This window comes from Leptodactylus fuscus, chromosome 7, assembly GCF_031893055.1.
Source record: "Leptodactylus fuscus isolate aLepFus1 chromosome 7, aLepFus1.hap2, whole genome shotgun sequence".
In the NCBI taxonomy this organism is placed as follows: domain Eukaryota; kingdom Metazoa; phylum Chordata; class Amphibia; order Anura; family Leptodactylidae; genus Leptodactylus; species Leptodactylus fuscus.
In genome coordinates this window covers 109,978,733-109,997,409 of record NC_134271.1, presented here as the reverse complement: position 1 = coordinate 109,997,409, position 18,677 = coordinate 109,978,733, and the positions used below count along the sequence as shown (strand labels likewise).

Below are 18,677 nucleotides of genomic sequence, written 5' to 3'. Positions count from 1 at the left end.
AGAGGACTCTGCTGGGAATAAGTCATAGATAAATGGAGTCTAGGCAGCTGCTTCCTAGTTGTCTGCTTCAAGTAAACTCTTGGACAACCCATTATTAAAGGAAAGCTGAGTGACAAGTGCCCACTGGTTCAGTCAGTAATGTACCATGGTGCCAAGGCTCACAGCAACACCAAAGTCTGGCATCTGAAAAGAAGGCTTCATGCAGAGCCCTTGTTAATGTCAGTGCCCCCTTGTGTAATAGAATGGTCTCCACATGAAAACACAGTGTTTAATCCACTGTACTATTACTGCAAATAATGGGGATTTAAATATGGCGGCCGCACAGCTCAGTATTTATATGCCCAGGTCTCTGCTGTATTATAAAGAGAAGACCCAGAGCTAATACCTGTAGTCAGTGTCAGGGCTGATAACAGACAGTAACCTCTGAAATGGCTTTCATCAAACCTGACCAAAGTACCAGTTTTGTTCCAGCATGTGGACATTGCCATGGATCTCCAACCCCCAGAAAGATCTAGGGCCAGCGATTTGTGGCCATGACAGCCAGGAGTCTCCCATCTATGTTCCTCTTTTTGTGCAAATTAAGCCAGAATGCTGGCACATTTCCAGGTTGCCTTATGTAGCATAAGGGCTCATTCACACAGGGCGGATTTTGACACCAAATCCACCCCCTCATAATACAGGTCTATGTAAACCGCTAGCTGCCCTTTCTTCAGGCAGATTCCGCAGCCACAGCGTCCGTCTCGTGACAGTACCCTCCGGACTAGGCCCATTCATTTGGCCCTACTCCTGAGCGGGAAGCCGCAACTGTCAGAAGCGACAAAAATCAGAACCAAAATACGGTCACTAGCCCCGTGTGAACTAACCCTAAGGCCGGGTTCACACGGAGTATTGTGGCTCATCATTTGGTACATTCACGCCGCGGGATCTTTTGCGGGCCGTATACGCTCCCATTGTTTTCAATGGGAGCTGATACTGTACACGCGGCGCTATTTTGCGGCCGCCACAAAATCACGGCCGCAAAATAGCGCCGCGTGTACGGTACCAGCTCCCATTGACAACAATGGGAGTGTATACAGCCCGCAAAAGATCCCGCGGCGTGTACATACCAAATGACAAGCCACAATACTCCGTGTGAACCTGGCTTAAGGATCAGTTTTTTCATACAACCTATAGCTCTACCACATCCAGCAGTGGTGCAAGAACAAGAAAGTTCTAGGAACAATGAAAATCAAGTCAGGCCCAGCTTCAGTAGGGAAGGAGTAATAGGTTTACAGCCAAATGAACAGAGTGGTTACAAACCTTTATTTTAGTACAATTTCGTATAAATATTAAGCTTTCACATACACACACACCCCCATTCCCACACACACACGAAGTTCACGTTGTCTTCTTAAAACCTTTCAAAATAGGATATATGTTTTCAAAAGCCTCATAGATTTCTGAACGCTCTTTGGCACCTACAAGTAATAAAAAGCGAGACAAAATAAGAACACCAATGTCTGATTACTTACTAAGCATTTAGCTTTATGGTGCTGTACCTCCGCATTACTTACTAGGAATTTAGTAATTTCCCACTGCCAAGGAGTTTGGAATAGACCCACAAACCTAGCAGTAACATGTGCAAGGAAGGAGGTATGAGCTTTAGTGCAGCTCCACAAGGATATGTTCACAATGGTGTGTATAACATACTCATCATAGAGCTAGATAACACCATTGCTGTGGGGCCTGTGGCGAGAAGTGGGCACGTAATACCACCCATAGCATTATCCTGCGTGCCATCGGAGTCGCCCACAACAAAAGTGTCATATGTAGCAAACATTTTAAGGAAGTGTTCACACTACCGTCGGTATCCGACAGCTAGTGTCTGATGCTAGTGTCCGCACAAGATTTTGAACCGACATTAGCAGCGGACACCGACGGTAGTGTGAACGCTCCTTAAGTGTTATGTAAACAGAGCCTGATTTCTGTAATATTTCTATTAGGTGAAATATAACAATCACATACAGATATTAAAAATCTAGAATCTTACCAGTTAACACAACCTTTCCAGACACAAATATAAGGAGCACAATCCTTGGTTTCACCATTCTGTAAATGAGGCCTGGAAACAATTCAGGTTCATAACTAAAATAAAAAGCCATGTAAGAAGTATAGTCAGGATAAGATCCAACACAAAAGAGCAAAGGTTATCAGAGGTTGGTTAAGGTTACCATGGGCCCTTGCCTGTATGAAGAATGCGGCTACCACCTCCAAAGTTTTTCAATGACCTCTAGCCTAGATAGAGTATAAGCTAAAGAGGTGGATGTGGGGACTGGGGAGGGTTCATTTTTCTATCCATCAATCAAAATAACAGATTAAGACAGTAATGTGAACCTAGTCTAGGAGAAGTGCACTGCCCATAGGTAAAGGATAAGACAAGGGGTCATATAGGGGTAAGAGATTTATACCCAGTGGCAGTAAGTGCTTCACGTGAATGACCACCACTTTGAATTTTATCATTTAACTCAAGGGCTTCATGTGGACTTTCACTGTAAGGGTTTGGCTACATAGGACTTCTACTATGCAATTTTTTAATTCAGAATATTCAGAACACAATGGATACCATGGCTCAAGATGTCCTACCGATTTAGCTGAGCGGTGGTGGAAAGCTGCAGCGGAATGTCGTTCCTCTACTTTAGCATGCCATCACAACGAGGTGAGGGGGTGGAATATGAAGTGGAATGTGAGGCACCCATCTTCATATTCCACTTTGCGAATATACCTTTAGGGTTCAACAAGACTGGGGCTCTACAGTATTAAAGTAATACATAAACCAAGTTTTTTCACAGTTTTAGTCATTTTGCAGTGTATATCCATTTAAGGGCTAGTTCACACGTGAACTGCCCGCGCGGGTTTTGACAGAGAGAGACGCGGCGAGCCACGTCTCTCTCTTGTCAAAACCCGCCCGCCGCGACCATCGCTGTCGCGGCTTAACCCTCTGCTGTCGGCTCAAATGAATGAGCCGACATAGGAGGGAGCTGCCGGGGGCGGAAGCCGCGCGGCTGAGCCTGCGCGGCTTCCGCCTGAAGAAAGGACATGTCCTTTCTTTTCGCCGCTAGCAGCAGCTCGCCGCTAGCGGAGAACAGAGGCCCGGCGGTCTCCATAGACCACCATTATAAGGGGAGGTTTTGGACGCGAAATCCGCTGTCAAAAACCTCCCCTTATACTCACGTGTGAACTAGCCCTAAAGGTCAAGATAGTCAGTTTGGAGCAAGCAAACAATAGTATGGGGGGGGGGGGGGGTCACTTGTATAGACATACTTGTGTCAATGAGAAAGTAAATGATTAACATTAGGAACGTGTTTCTATTGCACACTCCAGTAAAACCTGATGTGTATGCTACTATGGCCCCAGGGATTACTGGTTTTCTTCTAGAGGATTCCTGGAGTGTCCATCCACGTAAGCTTCAGAAGGTGAAACCAGTCTTGTTTTAGCATTCTGCATTCCTGAGCCAAATTTCTAGTGCTTGCAACCACCAAGCCTACAGTGATATTTTCCTAAGAGGAGACTCCTCAATAGGGGAAACTTATTTTTTGTACTACAAAATGGACCCCCCCGGCCCATCTCTAGTACCCAACAATTTTATTCAGAGCCGGGTCTGACCTGAATAGTCTAAGTTGCCTTCAGTTTCATTAGAAACGGAGCAATTTATGCCAGACAAACTAAAGTGGCTGTCATGATATGCAGAAGAGAAGTGTAACATTTTAGCAATTGTGAAGAAATGGATAGGTTATTTATCACTGCATGAGCTAAAGCAATTACTCCATTTCTTTTGTAATATATAGCAGCAAACTTGCAATAGAGGTCAAGAATAAAAGGAGTAGGAGAAGTCGAACAAAGTTTAGTGAGATTTAATCAATTTCAGGCAGATAGAGTTAGAAATCATACGAGTGAGGGAGAATATCTGCATTGCATGTGCTGAAAGCCAGACTGCTGCAATATAGACTATGGAAAGTTAACCCTTTCATTGTCAGTGATGTAATTTGTCCAAATCCGTTTGATCTGCGGTGTGGTCCACAGAGTGTTACATTTTCACTGACAAAGTCAGTCCTCTGAAAGATACAAACTGCCAAACGAACGCAAAATACCAATTGTGAAAGATCTCAGTTTAAGACCATAGCCAGTACAGATCAAGGATCTTACCTGCTGAACTGCTGATGAGTGAGGACCAGACCTTCAAGCCGGATTGGGAATCTTACATCACAGCTTCCCACCATGTTCTGTATTTTGAAATCAAGAAATTTTGCAGGAAAGCCTAGCTTTTGTACTACACGGGCGTACTTCCTTGCTGCTAGTCTGGACTGCTCTTCACTGTTTAGGGACATAACCAAGAATACAATTGCATGATACAGTTGAATTACTTTATCTTATGAACTTTATGTACATTTGTGTGTGGTCTACATAAATTCGCAAGCTCAAACCTCAGACAGGCAGTGTAAAGAGTAGTGAATAGAACACTGGCCTAAGCACCTAAGTAGGGTAGGGTTTTGTTTTTTTTTTACCTACATATTACATATTTTTTTTGCCTCACCGCTGATGTTCTGGGGACTCGGTATAACGGATATCTGTACCCTGGAACGTCAGTGAAAGGAATTCCACTCCCCTACCTCAAGCCCCATTATACTCATTTTCCCTGTGGATATCCAAATCCCAGGACATATGCTCTGGAATGCCACCACTTCATTGTGTGTACCAGCCGCCCACATATATGCAATGCAGTGGGCAGCTGGTATCACAAAGAGGATGTGGTGACTATCACCATCATCCCAGCCCTGAAAGAAAGCAACTGTATTGGGGCTTGGGAGTGGGTCAAATAGGAGGTGCCATCCGGCACCCCCATAAAGTGGGTGGCGGGGAATCCTTCCATCATGTAGTGCTGTATAATATGAACTGTGCAATCCATATTATACAGTGCGGGGGCTATCTTTGAGCATATTATACTATGCATAGGTAGATATATTTATTACAGGAGAACGTTATTGAATGAGAACTGGGGGGGGGGGGGGCTCAAAAGATGACTTATGATAGTGTAGTGGGCAGGCTAGCAGGGAAACAAAAGTGTGTGTGTGTGGGGGGGGGGGGGGTCAGCTCTGAGCACAGACCAATGAATAATGGGAGTTGTGGCGACCGGAAGATGACCATGTAAACAAATTCAAAGTATGCCAGGAGCTCTTAGAGAACCCAGAAATCACTGCTGAAATGTATTTAGGTGCACTTAATAGCGCTCACAGATCTTTTTGAAAATCATTTTTTTTATTTGAATAACCCCCTTTAACCTTTTCGCTGCCAAGGGTCTCTGGAAATTTTGCACCTCCAGTAGACAGAGCAATTTTCACAGTTTTGAGATGGATAAATCAAAGCTAAATTGCAACATTAAAAAAGTATCCAACCCCCACATGCCTATATATTTTCTTAAAGTAGACACCTGCAGTATTGGCTCAATGCAACTTGGTACTGTATACGAACAGGCACCTTCATGCAATTTTGATTTAAAGTGAATGTTTTATGAAAAAATGCAAATAAATTTATATTAGCTGTTAAAAGTGGAAACCAAACAAATTATATGCACCAAACCTCCTAAAAATAAGAATTCAACATGTGCAGAGTTCATACATATCACTATGGCCTGCACCCACATGCACATGTCTTCAGAAAATTGCTAGAACTGGAAGGAACAAAAATCTGCTTTGAAGCTGGAAATGCTAAAAAAGTATCATCCTATAAAATCTAGGGATTACACACCATGAAAAGCAAGTGAACCCCTAAACCCTATATATTTTTTTGAAAGTAGACAACCTGAAGATTACATATATCTCAATGGGTCATCAATAGCCACATCCACCTTCATGCAACTTAGTGACAAACACAAAACTTTTTTTTTTTTTTTTTTTTTTTTTTTTTTTTTAAATGCACTAAAACTCATGTTCAATCTCAGAGTCATATACAAAACACATCTAAAATAATAAGTTAAGGGGTATATAATGTGTATATATACACACTATATGTACCGCAAACATCACCTACAACAAGAGCTCGGACTCCCAAAAACCCTAATACAGAAGACAAGCAGGATTTTGCTGTTGTTCACTAATATGTTATAAAGCTATACTGCACCCACCAAACTGTGACACCAAAATCTAACTTTTTTGAAATTGCAGAGCATACCGTATATAAAAACACAATTTAATGGTTTATATATACAACCACCTCCATGCAATGTTGCAGCAAACAGAGATTGCAAGCAAAGATTGCACAAAAATTTAAATTTGCCACTAAAGTGCAGCTCAGGCAATCCCTTTCTGCAAACATAATGTACTTTCCAAAAAACTGCAATAGGTGAGGAGTTCATACATACCACACATGTATATATTTACAGGGGCGGGTGTTAAAGAATCGCCAAAAATCACAGAAATGCGCCATTCCATTTTGTGCATGCAAATTAAATAGGACTTTACATAAAATTATTATTTTCCATCCCCCTATAAAAATTTTAGCAAACTATACGTTCATCTCTAGTGATAATAGTTTTTACTATTATTTTAGCATGTAACGGATATCACTTGAGGCGTATTTTACTCTAGAAAGCTCAGATATGGACAGGGATTGGGTGAAATGTAAACTTTATTCATGACTTTGTATGTGTTTGGTGCGACTTTTTTTGGCGCTGCGACCTGGACAATGGTAAATGTCTGGGTCACAGCGCCAATAACCTTCCTGGTTGTGTTCAGGAGGTATAACATAAGAATACCCCAGTCAGACAGCAAATCAGTATGCCATCTGATTGACAGGAGGGGGGGGGGGAAATAGGGACTTAATCCCTCCTCCCCCCTCCTAGTGTCACAGAGGTTGTCCACAAAGATTAGAGAACAAGCTTCTCTATCTCTGTGTCTCCATGCAAGCTGCTACAAGTCCTTCTCCCCTTCCTGTTTCACTAATACTTCCCGAGACAGGAGGAGGGGGGGGGGGGGGGACAATTTAAAGTCCTGTATCTCAGGACTCGTTTGGCCTATGAAGATAATTTTAGATTCATTTTAAAGATGAGAATCTCATCTTTAAAATGACACCAAGATCTTCATAATAGCCCTTACAGATTTATAGTGAATTGCTGTTAAATACGCTGTCGGGAATTGAGATCTTCAATGAGATCTAAATCCCCAATAGCATTTTTCAACAGTGAATCGCTTTGGCACAGTAAGGGTTAACATGAAGATCTTGGTGTCATTTTAAAGATGAGATGCTCATCTTTAAAATGAATCTAAAATTATCTTCATAGGCCAAACGAATCCTGAGGTATGGGCATCAGAAGTTAAGCACGTACCTCTACGTCCTCGGCTATGCAAGTGACACCCTGGGAGGACGTAGAGCTACGTGATTGGCAGTGAAAGGGTTAAATGAGTTTCAGATTTATGTAAAAAAAAAAAAAAAATTGAAACAGCTAGCTAACTTTATGGTATATGGTTTTATTTTTTACCACATGCAAGATTTCTTCTTGCAGTCTTCTTTCAACCCCCCTCCCCTGAGGCTCCAGTGCCCACTAGCTATGCCCCTAGATTGGGGAAGGGGCCATACCTCTTTGCTCCAGTGCAGACCATTTTGCCAGAGCTGAATATCAGTGCAGTTGTCCTGGGTTCACGAATTCTCATGATCACCGCAGCAAACCTCTGGAATCAAAAACAAAAATGCCCAAGAACTGAAGGTTTAGTTCATAAGAAGTTATGCAATCTGTTTGTACCACATCTTACCTTTGGGTTGTATTCTGCATTTCTAGCATGCAGGGCAATCTTCTTCAGATCAAGTTTACAGGCCAAGTTCACAGTAGATACAATATTTCTGGGTGCATAAGAAGAAAAAAAAAAAAGTTTATACAGAAGTTTGTAAAGGTGAGGCAAGGACATTGTAATTTAATAAGGCTCTGTCCACCCACTGTCACTGGAGATTGTTATATTTGATAGAAATAATAGATCATACGGCCTTAGTGAGATTGAATGAAACATCACAGCATCATGTGACCCCAGAAGTGGGAGCGAATTATTATCTGCGATAGATTGCATGGCAGAATGGAGAAGAGGGGTACGGTACACAGAGTGATGAGTCATGGGAAATTATTTTATTCACTACATGTAAACAGAGATGAATATCGAATATTTTACTATTCGCTCATTTCAAATAGCCACTCAATATTCGACTATTTGAACGAATATCGAACCCCATTATACTCTATTGGCAAAAATACTCGTTTCAGGGGAAACCAAAATTCGACTCAGGAGGGTCACCAAGTCCACTATGACACCCCAGGAAATGTCGTCAACACTCTGGAATGCAACTGGGATAGCATGTCTGGGGGAATCTAACATGCCCAAGTACCTGTATTACGTCGGGATCCCTGTCAGCTTGCGACTTTTTCCCATAGGAATGCATTGACTAGCGTGGATTGGCCAACATACAGAATACAGCATTCTACCAATCAACGCTGGTTCTGCTGGAGGCTTGTCTGTGAGGAGGCGGAGTCTAAGATCGGTCCACAGCAGTCTCCATTCTGATCCAATCTCAGATGTAGCAGTGTTGAGTGCACGTGGAGCTCTGCTACATCTTCAGATGCAGCAGAGCTGACCGTGTGCTGAATTGGCTGTGACTCTAGAGGTGACTGGAGTATAAGACATAGTGTACAGCAGAATAGTGACTGCATATATACTCCAGTCACATCCAGAGCTGCAGTCACTATTCTGCTGTTACAATATGTCTTATACTCCAGTCATAGCCAGTTCTGCTACATCTCATATGTTTGTATAAAGCAGAATATATGCAGCTCTGACCACCATGGAATGACCTGTATATGTATTGCTGGATCTATTGTATGAGCAAATGGGCTGCACGGAGAAACCCCCAGACTGTTTCACGGGGTTGGCAATAGAATAAATAAATAATATATATATATATATATATATATATATATATATATATATATATATATATATATATATATATATTACTCCAGCATGCCCAATTATATATAAAATATAATTTTTACTTCAAAAATTTAAAAACATAGTACAGACATGGATTCAGGCACGTAAAAAAAAACAGAAAAGCTTACGGGAACAAGGATGAGGTCCCTTATTCATAGCTATTCTGTTTCTGTTTTCTCATATGTAGCAGGGTTCAGCACACACTCAACGCTGCTACATCTGAGATCGGACCAGAATGGAGACTGCTGTGGACCGATCTTAAACTCTGCCTCCTCTGGCAGAACCAGCGTTGATTGCCCGAATGCTGTACTCTGTATGGCATCCAGATGGTGAGACCAGTCTAGCCCTCACAATGCGAATACAGACCTGGCATCCGCTGTAATAGAGAGGCGGATGCCGGGTCTGTATTCGCATTGTGAAGGCGAGACTGGTCTATGAGCGTGCACGCAGGGCCAGCGGCATTGACTGTAGGGGCATTATATTGTACAGGGGGACAAGAGAAATGGGTGGTGTCAAAGTAGAAGTGTGTGGGGCTGAAATTGCCATGGCGTGCCACACATTCCATGAAAGTTAACAGGTATGTGTAAATAACAGATATAAGGACCGGCAATGAAAAGCACACAAGGAAACAACGAGTATTTAGCCCTGCTGTGGATGTGTTTGCAGATAATTTGGAAGCTGTATAATCCCTTTAAAGGGTTGCCCAGTATCAGACTTCAATTCACATGACCTGATTTTAGCCACTGCAAATAAGCAGAATGAGTTCTCCAATCCCTTCCCTCATTCTTCAAAAGAGTCATGAGCAGGGCCGGCGTCAGCACATGGCATAGTCTGGCAAGTGCTGGGGCCCACAGAGCCTCTGGGGCCCCCCGGCACTTGCCCGCCCCAGCACTTTCCTGTCCTGATCTCAGCTCATAGGTGTCCGTCGGATGCCGATGAGCTGAATACACAGGCGATTAAAGCAGGAGCTGTCACAGCTCAGCTCCTGCTTTAACTCTGCGGTCGGGCTTCTGCATTTGTAGGCACGATGTGATGACGTCACATCGGGCCTACAACTATGTGAGTGGAGTGAGAGAGCGGAGAGCATTGAAGGTGAGTGTTTGTTTTGTGTTGTGTTAAACATTAAGGTGGAACATAATGAAGGGGGCCCATGAAACTGGGGGCAAAGGAGGTGAGGAGGGCCGGCATGACACTGGGGCAGATGAAGGGGTGGGAGAACTGCATGAAACTGGGGACAGAGATGGAGGGGGGGGGGGGGGGGGGGACATGAAACTGGGGGCAGAGGAAGGTTGTATATGAAACTGGGGGAGAGATGGGGGGGGGGGTGACTGTTAGGAGTATTATACCGTGTGGGAGCACATGAAAAGTGAATGAGAATGGGTGGAGTCAACATTAAAGTGGGTGGAGCTAAATTTGCCATGGCACGCGCCGCACATTTTGTCCCTCTTTCTACTCTTCAAAAGTTGGGAGGTATGGTGTAGGTGACGCCGCACTCCTGCGTGACGTCACTCGCTTCGTCCGCCCGCAGTGTCCCGACTCCTCCACAAGGGCACCCACTGAGGCTCTGTCGCCCAAGGGCCCATAAAAACCTGGAGCCGGACCTGGTCATAAGCTATTCTCCATATCCAAAAAGCTATTACATAACCAAAAGACAACAAAAAAGGATGCACAGTATGCAATAAGAAAGGCCAGGGTAACCCACAGAGGATTGTTCAATAGGACAAGACTGATGCAAGAGGTCAAGTGACAAATAATGTCAGGTGGGCACAAACTAGTTGAGAGACCCCAAAGTTTCCAGGTTTCATCCATATAGAACAAAGTATTCACTAAATAGATTAGAATTTGGAAGGAATCTATCTAATCCACCCCACTCAGTTTAACAACATTCATGCAAATTACTTACTGTAACTGAGGAACAATCCCAGAGGCCTCAGAAACCGGAGTCATGGGAGTCATCGGGGTCATGGGGGTAATCGGCATAGTGCAGGGATTAGATGCCTCATGTGAGGCATCTCTGTTCTCAGATGGGGTAAACGGCTGTGACAAGCCAGAAGAGTCCATACAAATCCCACTATCCTGCAGTTGCGAGTACTGCTGTTCTTGAAGTCCATTCTTTTCGTCATTATCAGGATTCAGATCATCAGGCAGAAAGCTAAGGTCTACGGAGGAGAAGTCCGTCGAGAGGTCTTTGGAATGATCCAAAGCAGATCCATATGATGTGTTTGGGAGTGGCTGTATATTCAAATCATCATATGGCATCATAGACGTGAACATGTGGGGTGTAGAGCCAAGATCATTCTAAATGAAAGGGATCAAATCATTATCAGTGTCAGACTGGGCCACAGGAAGGTGTATGGGAATGTCAAAAAGCAGTTTCATAGAACTAAGGCACGGTTCACATCTACGTTCGGTATTTTGTTCGGGGACCCCTCAAAGGTAAGCCTATACGTATTAAAAAGCTGTTAGCTAAGGATTAGTTCACACAGTTTCTTGGTCCAGATTTTGATGCGGGCAGCCGCCTCAGAATCCAGACCAAGATGCGCCTGCCATGGCTAGCTGTGACTTCTGACAATCGCGGCTTTCCGCTCCAGATTAGGCCCAAATGAACGGGCCTAGTCTGGAGGGATTGTCTTGACGCTGCGGCGGAATCCGCATCAAGATAGGGCAGGTCGCTTCTTTTTTCCCTGCAAGTGGTAAAATACCGCTCATGGAAAAACGAGATGACCGGCTCCCATTAAATTCAAAATCTGGACCAAAAGACTATGTGTGAACTAGCCCTAAGAAACAACACAGACTATAATGGGGTCCATGTGGTTTCTTAGTCAACCGCTTTTTAATGTGTATGGGTTTCCATTCGGGAGGGCCCCCAAGCAGACTCTCCGATCGTAGATGTGAACCTGGCCCAAGTCTTCACAGATTCCTAAAAGTTAACCATATTATTTATATATATACCGTATATAGCACCATTAATTCCATGGTGCTTTACATTTGGGGGTTACATATAATACACAGAATATACAGGTAGATATAATACTAACAGTGATCGACTGGCACAGTGGGGTAGAGGGCCCTGCCCGCGAGGGCTTACAATCTATAGACGATATACCCACATTTCTCTAAACCATCCTTTTTCAAAGATGCCATACACAGGCAGGCAGAGTTGGCTTCCATCAATACTGTATTCGACCTTATTCACACATTGACTTTTTTTTTTTTTTTAATACAGTCTGCCTATAAGAAGACAGGTCATTTTTGTCATCCACATGATGGCAGTGTTACCATTTCAGAGCATTTACCAGTAATGACTTGTGACTACATAAACTCCACCTGCATGTGGCCCATCTGGCTTTCACAGACCCATTGGGGCACATAATTCAGGTAACCTGCTCCTCTTTTTGGCATAAGTTATGCTTTTTGAGAGGCTTGTTTGCTGGCTGCACTTTGTTTATGAAGCATTTTTGCCTATTTTTCCCAGAGGTTTTTCTTACCTAGCCACTTTTGCCTTTAAGCAAAGAGGGCATGGATAAAGTGAAGTTTCGTTTCTCACTGGATTTAGGACTTGCACCTTTATTTAAAAAAAAAAAAAAAAAAAAAAAAAAAAACACAAACTGCGAAAATTTCAGATAAGAGACAGTTAATAAATAATTTCCAATGAGCATAGTCTAAGATTGGATTAACATATGTGTAAGGAACACCCCCATTCACAGTACAGCGCAATAGATGCTACTGTGAGGAAGAGCATTCCTGACAGACTGTCAGAAACTCCCTTCTGACAGTGAAGGGCAATGATACCAGCACAGAATGTGGAAAGCCGATGTGCGCTGAATTCAAGGGATTTGAACCCAGGACTCCAGCTCTGCAAGTCCTGACCACTGAGCCACCGTGTTGCCCGCACAGTAGGACATTTTATATGTTAGTGTTGATCTCTCTTTGCAGCCATAGAGCCCTGACCTTGGTTCACAGACTTGCACTGAGTGCAAGCAGAAAAGCTGCTGTGTGATGCTGCGAGCTTGCAACTTCCACACCATTGGAAGTTCGCAGTTACATTCTACGAAGAAACTGTTAGGTTGAGTTCACACAGTTTTTGTGGTCAGGAAAAATCCGCTTCAGGAAGATTCATGAAGCGTTTTTTTCAGGCGTTTCTGCCTGGAAATGAAAAAAAAAAAAAAAAAAAAAAAAAAAGCCAAGTCAATGGGAGGCGTAGAATCCGCCTGGCGGTTTTTTTTTTGTTGCAAAAACACACCATTTTCCGCCTCCAGTTGACTTGTATTGATTTCCTGAGGCGGAATCCGCCTGAAGAATGGACATGTCGCTTCTTTTTTCGTTTGGGAAAGTTCAAACGGAGTATTTTGATCAAGAATCTGAGGCCGCCTCAGGCTCCGGACCAAAAGCCGGGTAGCCGCGACTGAAAGCCAGTGCACTGCACCGGCATCCAGCCGCGCACTCCGCTCCGGATTAGGCTCAAGAATGGGCCTAGTACAGAGGAGGGTGTGTCTTCAGGACGAATTGCGAGGCGAAACGGCCTGAAGAACAAGAATCTGACTTCTTGTTCCGGCTCCCAGAAAAAACACCTGAGCTGCTCCCATTGAAATCTTTTTGGTCAGGATACGGCCTCAAAACCCTGAGCAAAAAAACCCGTATGAACTTACCCTTAAACTACTGCCATAGCTGAGAAACTGCCATTAACCCCTGTTGTATTTGATAGTCACCTGAGAGTTGTGTGCACACTTGCCCTTTCACATACTTCCCAACCAACCCAAATTCAGTGGAAGTGTCCCAAACTTCAGGTGCTTGTGGGCATTAGGAGAGGTTTCCCAGCTTCAACCTCATCAGTGTCCACAAATGGCCAGGTGTACAATTATAAAGCTCCCAGTTTCAACATCCAGGCCCTGTCTCTCCTGCTGGCAGCTTGAGGTGGATATGGGTGATGAAACACCACACTACATTATGTCCTGGCTTCCAAGCAGCAGAGACCACAGTGCACTGAAGGGAAAGGGGCTAGGCAATTTTTTTTTTTTTTTTCCTGTAGGGCCCATACTGTCATTTTGGTCTAACTTATCAAAGCACTGGAGGACAGGAAGCAAACTGTATTGTTCAGTAACAGAACCATAGACAGCACTGAATCCATATGCTGTTAGTTATTACGGGGCCATAATATGGGATAACACAAATCAAAACTGTGGACATGTAAATGGAGCCTTAGGCCTCATTCAGACTGTGTTATTCTGGTCAGCATTTTTGCAAGCCAAAATCAGGTTAGGAGCATAAAGATTACAATGGAAAACTTGTATCTCATCCATATTCAGGTTTCACTCTTGGTTTTGGATCATAAACTAGTGATGCAGAATACTGGCCCAAAGTAATAGTCTTAAGAACAGCAACAGGGGCCAGCTATGGGGGGGGGGGGGGGGGAATAAAAATATCCAGCTTGATGCATCTACTATCTCACACAGCATACACCACCATGATAAGAGTGACACAACATGTGACTGCTCATCTATACTAAGACTAGGTCAACACAGCAACTTTGGTCATGACTGTCGCCTGGCTAAAGATCAGTGTTATCCTGCATCTGCTTCACTCATGATAGTAAATGGAGTTTGCAATTATCACAAAATAGTCAAGCAAGGTTCACAATGCGCCTCCATTCATGAATATGAGTGAAGGTGTCACAGGGCAACACAGCAATCTTTGGTCACAGCCAAAGTCAACAAGTGGCCGTAGCCTTACTCAGTTTATTACAAGATAAGAAAATATAGGCCAATGCTTTTCAAACACTCTGGAAAACATGGATTGCATAGGAATAGGGGATAGAACAGAAGGTCTTGTACATCTCCTTTCTGCTGACCCCACTTTTGGCTAAACAAATGGTTTCAAAGATCTGTGTGTAAAACTACCCCTATGGAGTCCTAGTCTAAAACAGAAAGCTTCAGTTTATTCCACACTTTACAATACATACCTCAGCCTCACATTGGTCCAAGTATCTTTCCAATGAAGATTCTCCATCCATTTTGCAAGTGTTCTGAAACCAGCCAGACACCTCTCAGATTGAGTAAAACTCCCAAGATTCACCACTTTGCCTCTCAGCTCCATGGGTAGGGACTTGTACCAATACAACAGGAGCAAACAAGGGAAATTTCTTGCAAGACACACCTAGGGAGCACTTGCTCTGTACCACATGTACTCAGCTGTCCCCCTTAAAAATACAAGGCCAGTAATGTGCTTCAGCCCGAGTCCAGGTGATTCATCAGGTGTGAGGCTCTGGAACGGACTACAGACTGAATCACCTATATAGGGCTCTGGTCTGGTGTCTGATATATCACATACAATGATTTTGGCATTAGCTGTGCCTTTCTTGCGCTCTTTTATGCCACATTTATGACGTGTTTGAGCTTTTTTTCTACGTGAGAATTCCCTATCCGCCACTTTGTGATTTTGGTGAGAAAAGTAGGCATATGTGTTCACCGGATTTATTATTTGCGCTTTTTAAAAAAAAAAAAAAAAAAAAAAGGCGCATAAATAGGCGCAAAATCACTCTACTCGGAGAATCACATTAAAAACAGTGCACACTACAGACCATAATTGTACAAGCATAAAACACACACAAAACTATGCAGAGTTATGATGTCGGCGCACTTCCTTTTTAAATATTGTGCACATGTTAGTTTAGGATAAGTTCACACAGGGTTTTTTGGTCAGGATTTTGAGGCCGTATGTGCCTGAAAATCCTGACCAAAAAGACGGCTCCCATTGAAATCAATGGAAGCCGGTCAGTTCTTTTTTCTAGGAGCCATTTCCTCCGGCTTTTTTTCCACATGGATTCTGAGGCGGATTCAGTGTCAAAATCAGCGCCAAGAAACTATGTGTGAATGGAACCTTAGGGAGTTCACACAGGGTTTTTTGGTCTAGATTTTCACGCAGAATCCGGCTCCAAAAAACACCTCCCATTGACTTCAATGGGAGCCGTTCACTTCTTTTTTCTGCTAGCATTTTTTTGCCACTCGCGGGAAAAAGAAGCGAGCTGCTCTTTCTTGCCGCGGAAAGACACTCCCTCCCGACCAGGCCTATTCATTTGGGCCTAATCCGGAGCGGAGTGCACGACTGGATGCTGGCTAGCCGTTTTTTGGTCCATATTCATGTAAATTCAGCCTTAACCTTAATCCGTTTCATATGTGGTAGTTACAGACCCAAACAAACCACACACGTCAATTTTTTTGGATGGTCCTAAATGTGATATAGTTACAGTCAGTTAACCTGCTGCAATATACCGTATCAGCGTAATGGATGGACTTTATACAAATCTCATCCACACATTGATAAAAAAAAATCAGTGCAATGTGCACAATAAGCGGGTTTTGAACTTGCAGCAGTTCAATTTCCTATTATGGAATCAGTGTGGTTTTTAGCCTTTGCAGTCTCCTCTGCCACAGGGGTAAAACCCACAGCAAAAACATTGAATGTGTGGCCTATGTAAATACTGTATGCCTCCAGCAGGTGGCAGCATAGCCTTCAGTTTACAAGGAGCATTCACAATGGGGGGAGGATGTGGCAGCAGTTGTGGTCTTGTCAGTGTGCTCTGCCATTTTATTACCACCCTGTTAGACATATAGTACATACACAGATTCATAGTACATCTTAGCGAACCTGCTGCTTACCTGGAAAGCTAGAGACACTGGGAATTGGTAGAACTTGCATATAACTGTTAGCCAAAGATTTTCTTGTTATGATTTTAAAAGGGTTCAGTTCTGAGCAATATTTATGTCCAAACCACATGATAAAGGTGGTATCATGGGGGGTCTGGTGTTCCCTGTTTGAATGGAGCAATGGTCATGCATGCTATATGTGACTATTGTATGCCATGTGTCCTATGTCTAACAAGGCATTTGCAGAATATTTACTACATGTAAGTTGTTCAGAAGGGGTACTCTGTCTCCTAAGGCCTCGTGCACATGACTGAATGTGCAGGCCAAAGGGGGACCTTCCATCTTTATTGATTTCATTGGAGAATTCTAGTCCATTCCGTTCTGATGTCATGGAGCAGAATAGGACCTGCTCTATAATATTCAGAATGGAACAACGCATTGGAAGCCACCTCGGACAGCAGACTTGGTTGTGTGCATGGGACCTTAGGGAGATTGCCTTTGCAGGCCACCTTGTGGCGTGTAGAGTCCTACAGACCATGTATGTTTTACTAGGAATTCTGGGAAAGGAATATGAAAATAAGTTTGGCCACATTAGTAATAGTGCCCCCCATAGAGCAGTCGGTAGCCATAATGCACCCCAGTGGGTCCACATTAACAAGAGTTCCCCTATAGTAATAGTGCTTCCTAGCTTGCTGGTATTAGTAACAGTGCCCCCTATAGTAATAATGAAATTCAGTGTGCATCCATTAGTGATAGTACCCCAGTAAAAGAGCTTAACAAGTGTGTCCTCAAACTGCACTGTTGGAGTCCGAATCAGTTAATTGTTAGATATTTGAGGCACTAGACATAACTAGCGACACCGCGGAGCCCCAAAGCAAAATCTATAACAAGTTCCCACTTGTGCCATTTATAATACTACTCTCTATGTATAGGGGAGAGGGACCTCAGGCACAAGGGTCATGGTACAACTAATACCTTTGTACCCTCTGTAGCTTGTAGCTACACCCCTGATGCTGGACATAATAGTTCTGTTATTTCTGGCTCATTGTACATTTTGCTCAGCAGTTTGTCCTGGTTTGTAGCCGGTGATGCCTCTTCTATTTTCAGAAGGCCAGTGTGCGTGTGTGAAATCTGGCTGCTTACGCGACCGCTGAATCATATCTTCCAGCTACACAACACATATAATATCAGGACATTGCTGATTCACTCTCACTTTAATACAATAAATCAGACATTCAATGCAGCGTGCAATATCTTTTATCATCTGGAACCTCACTTTTAAAGGGCACTATTCCAAAAATAGCATTTTAGATTATTTAGATACTTAAGATCACTAGTACATAATACGTTTTTATTTGATCTTAGTTTTATCCTTATTTTTAGTTTTATCTTATCTTTTATAAAACATATTTTATATCTATTTATTTAGTATCTTGCTTTGTCTACTGTACAGTAAGCAGTCCCTATGAGAACTCCACAGCAGAAAATAGGTGCTTTACAGTTGATCCCCCCCCCCAACAACCATTCTTTCTCACTCATTCTATATACTACTTAATCCTTCTTTGTCTTATCTAAAGCAGTTTAGATCTGTGACTATGGGCCCCTTCACACGGCGTAAGCGCGCCGCTCATTTAGACACGTATACACGCTTCAAAACAGAGCCCATTGATTTCAATAGGAAGCGCGTGTATATCGGCATATATGCGTGCTTCCCATTGAAATCAATGGGCTCTGTTTTGAAGCACCGCGCTCGGACACGTGTCTAAATGAGCGGCACGCTTACGCCGTGTGAAGGGGCCCTAAGGCTGGGGCACTACATGGTGTAAATGCTGCAGAAAGCATTGTGGCATTTTACAGTCCCTGCAAAGTGGTCGGGATTCAAGCAAAAATACATATTGTGGGAAAATATATGTACCGGACAGTAGTCAGGGTACAGACAAAAGGTCAGGACAGGCAGAGTTCATGCATAGCCATATTCAGGCAGGAGAGCAAGGCAGCAGGAGGCTCAGAAGTAGAGGTCAGGAGCAAG

The 18,677-nt window shown here is 43.3% G+C and overlaps 1 protein-coding gene across 1 annotated transcript; it reads right to left on the bottom strand.

Annotated features, from left to right (window-relative positions):
* Positions 1 to 1,377: 1,377 nt before the first annotated feature.
* Positions 1,378 to 15,015, bottom strand: TBPL2 (TATA-box binding protein like 2). The gene is made up of 7 exons (XM_075280842.1): positions 14,965 to 15,015; positions 10,909 to 11,303; positions 7,782 to 7,869; positions 7,609 to 7,700; positions 4,183 to 4,350; positions 2,030 to 2,124; positions 1,378 to 1,457 (listed from the first exon to the last, which is right to left on the bottom strand). Exons 1-7 carry the CDS (start codon positions 15,013 to 15,015, stop codon positions 1,378 to 1,380), a joined length of 969 nt encoding a protein of 322 aa, XP_075136943.1.
* Positions 15,016 to 18,677: the final 3,662 nt, after the last annotated feature.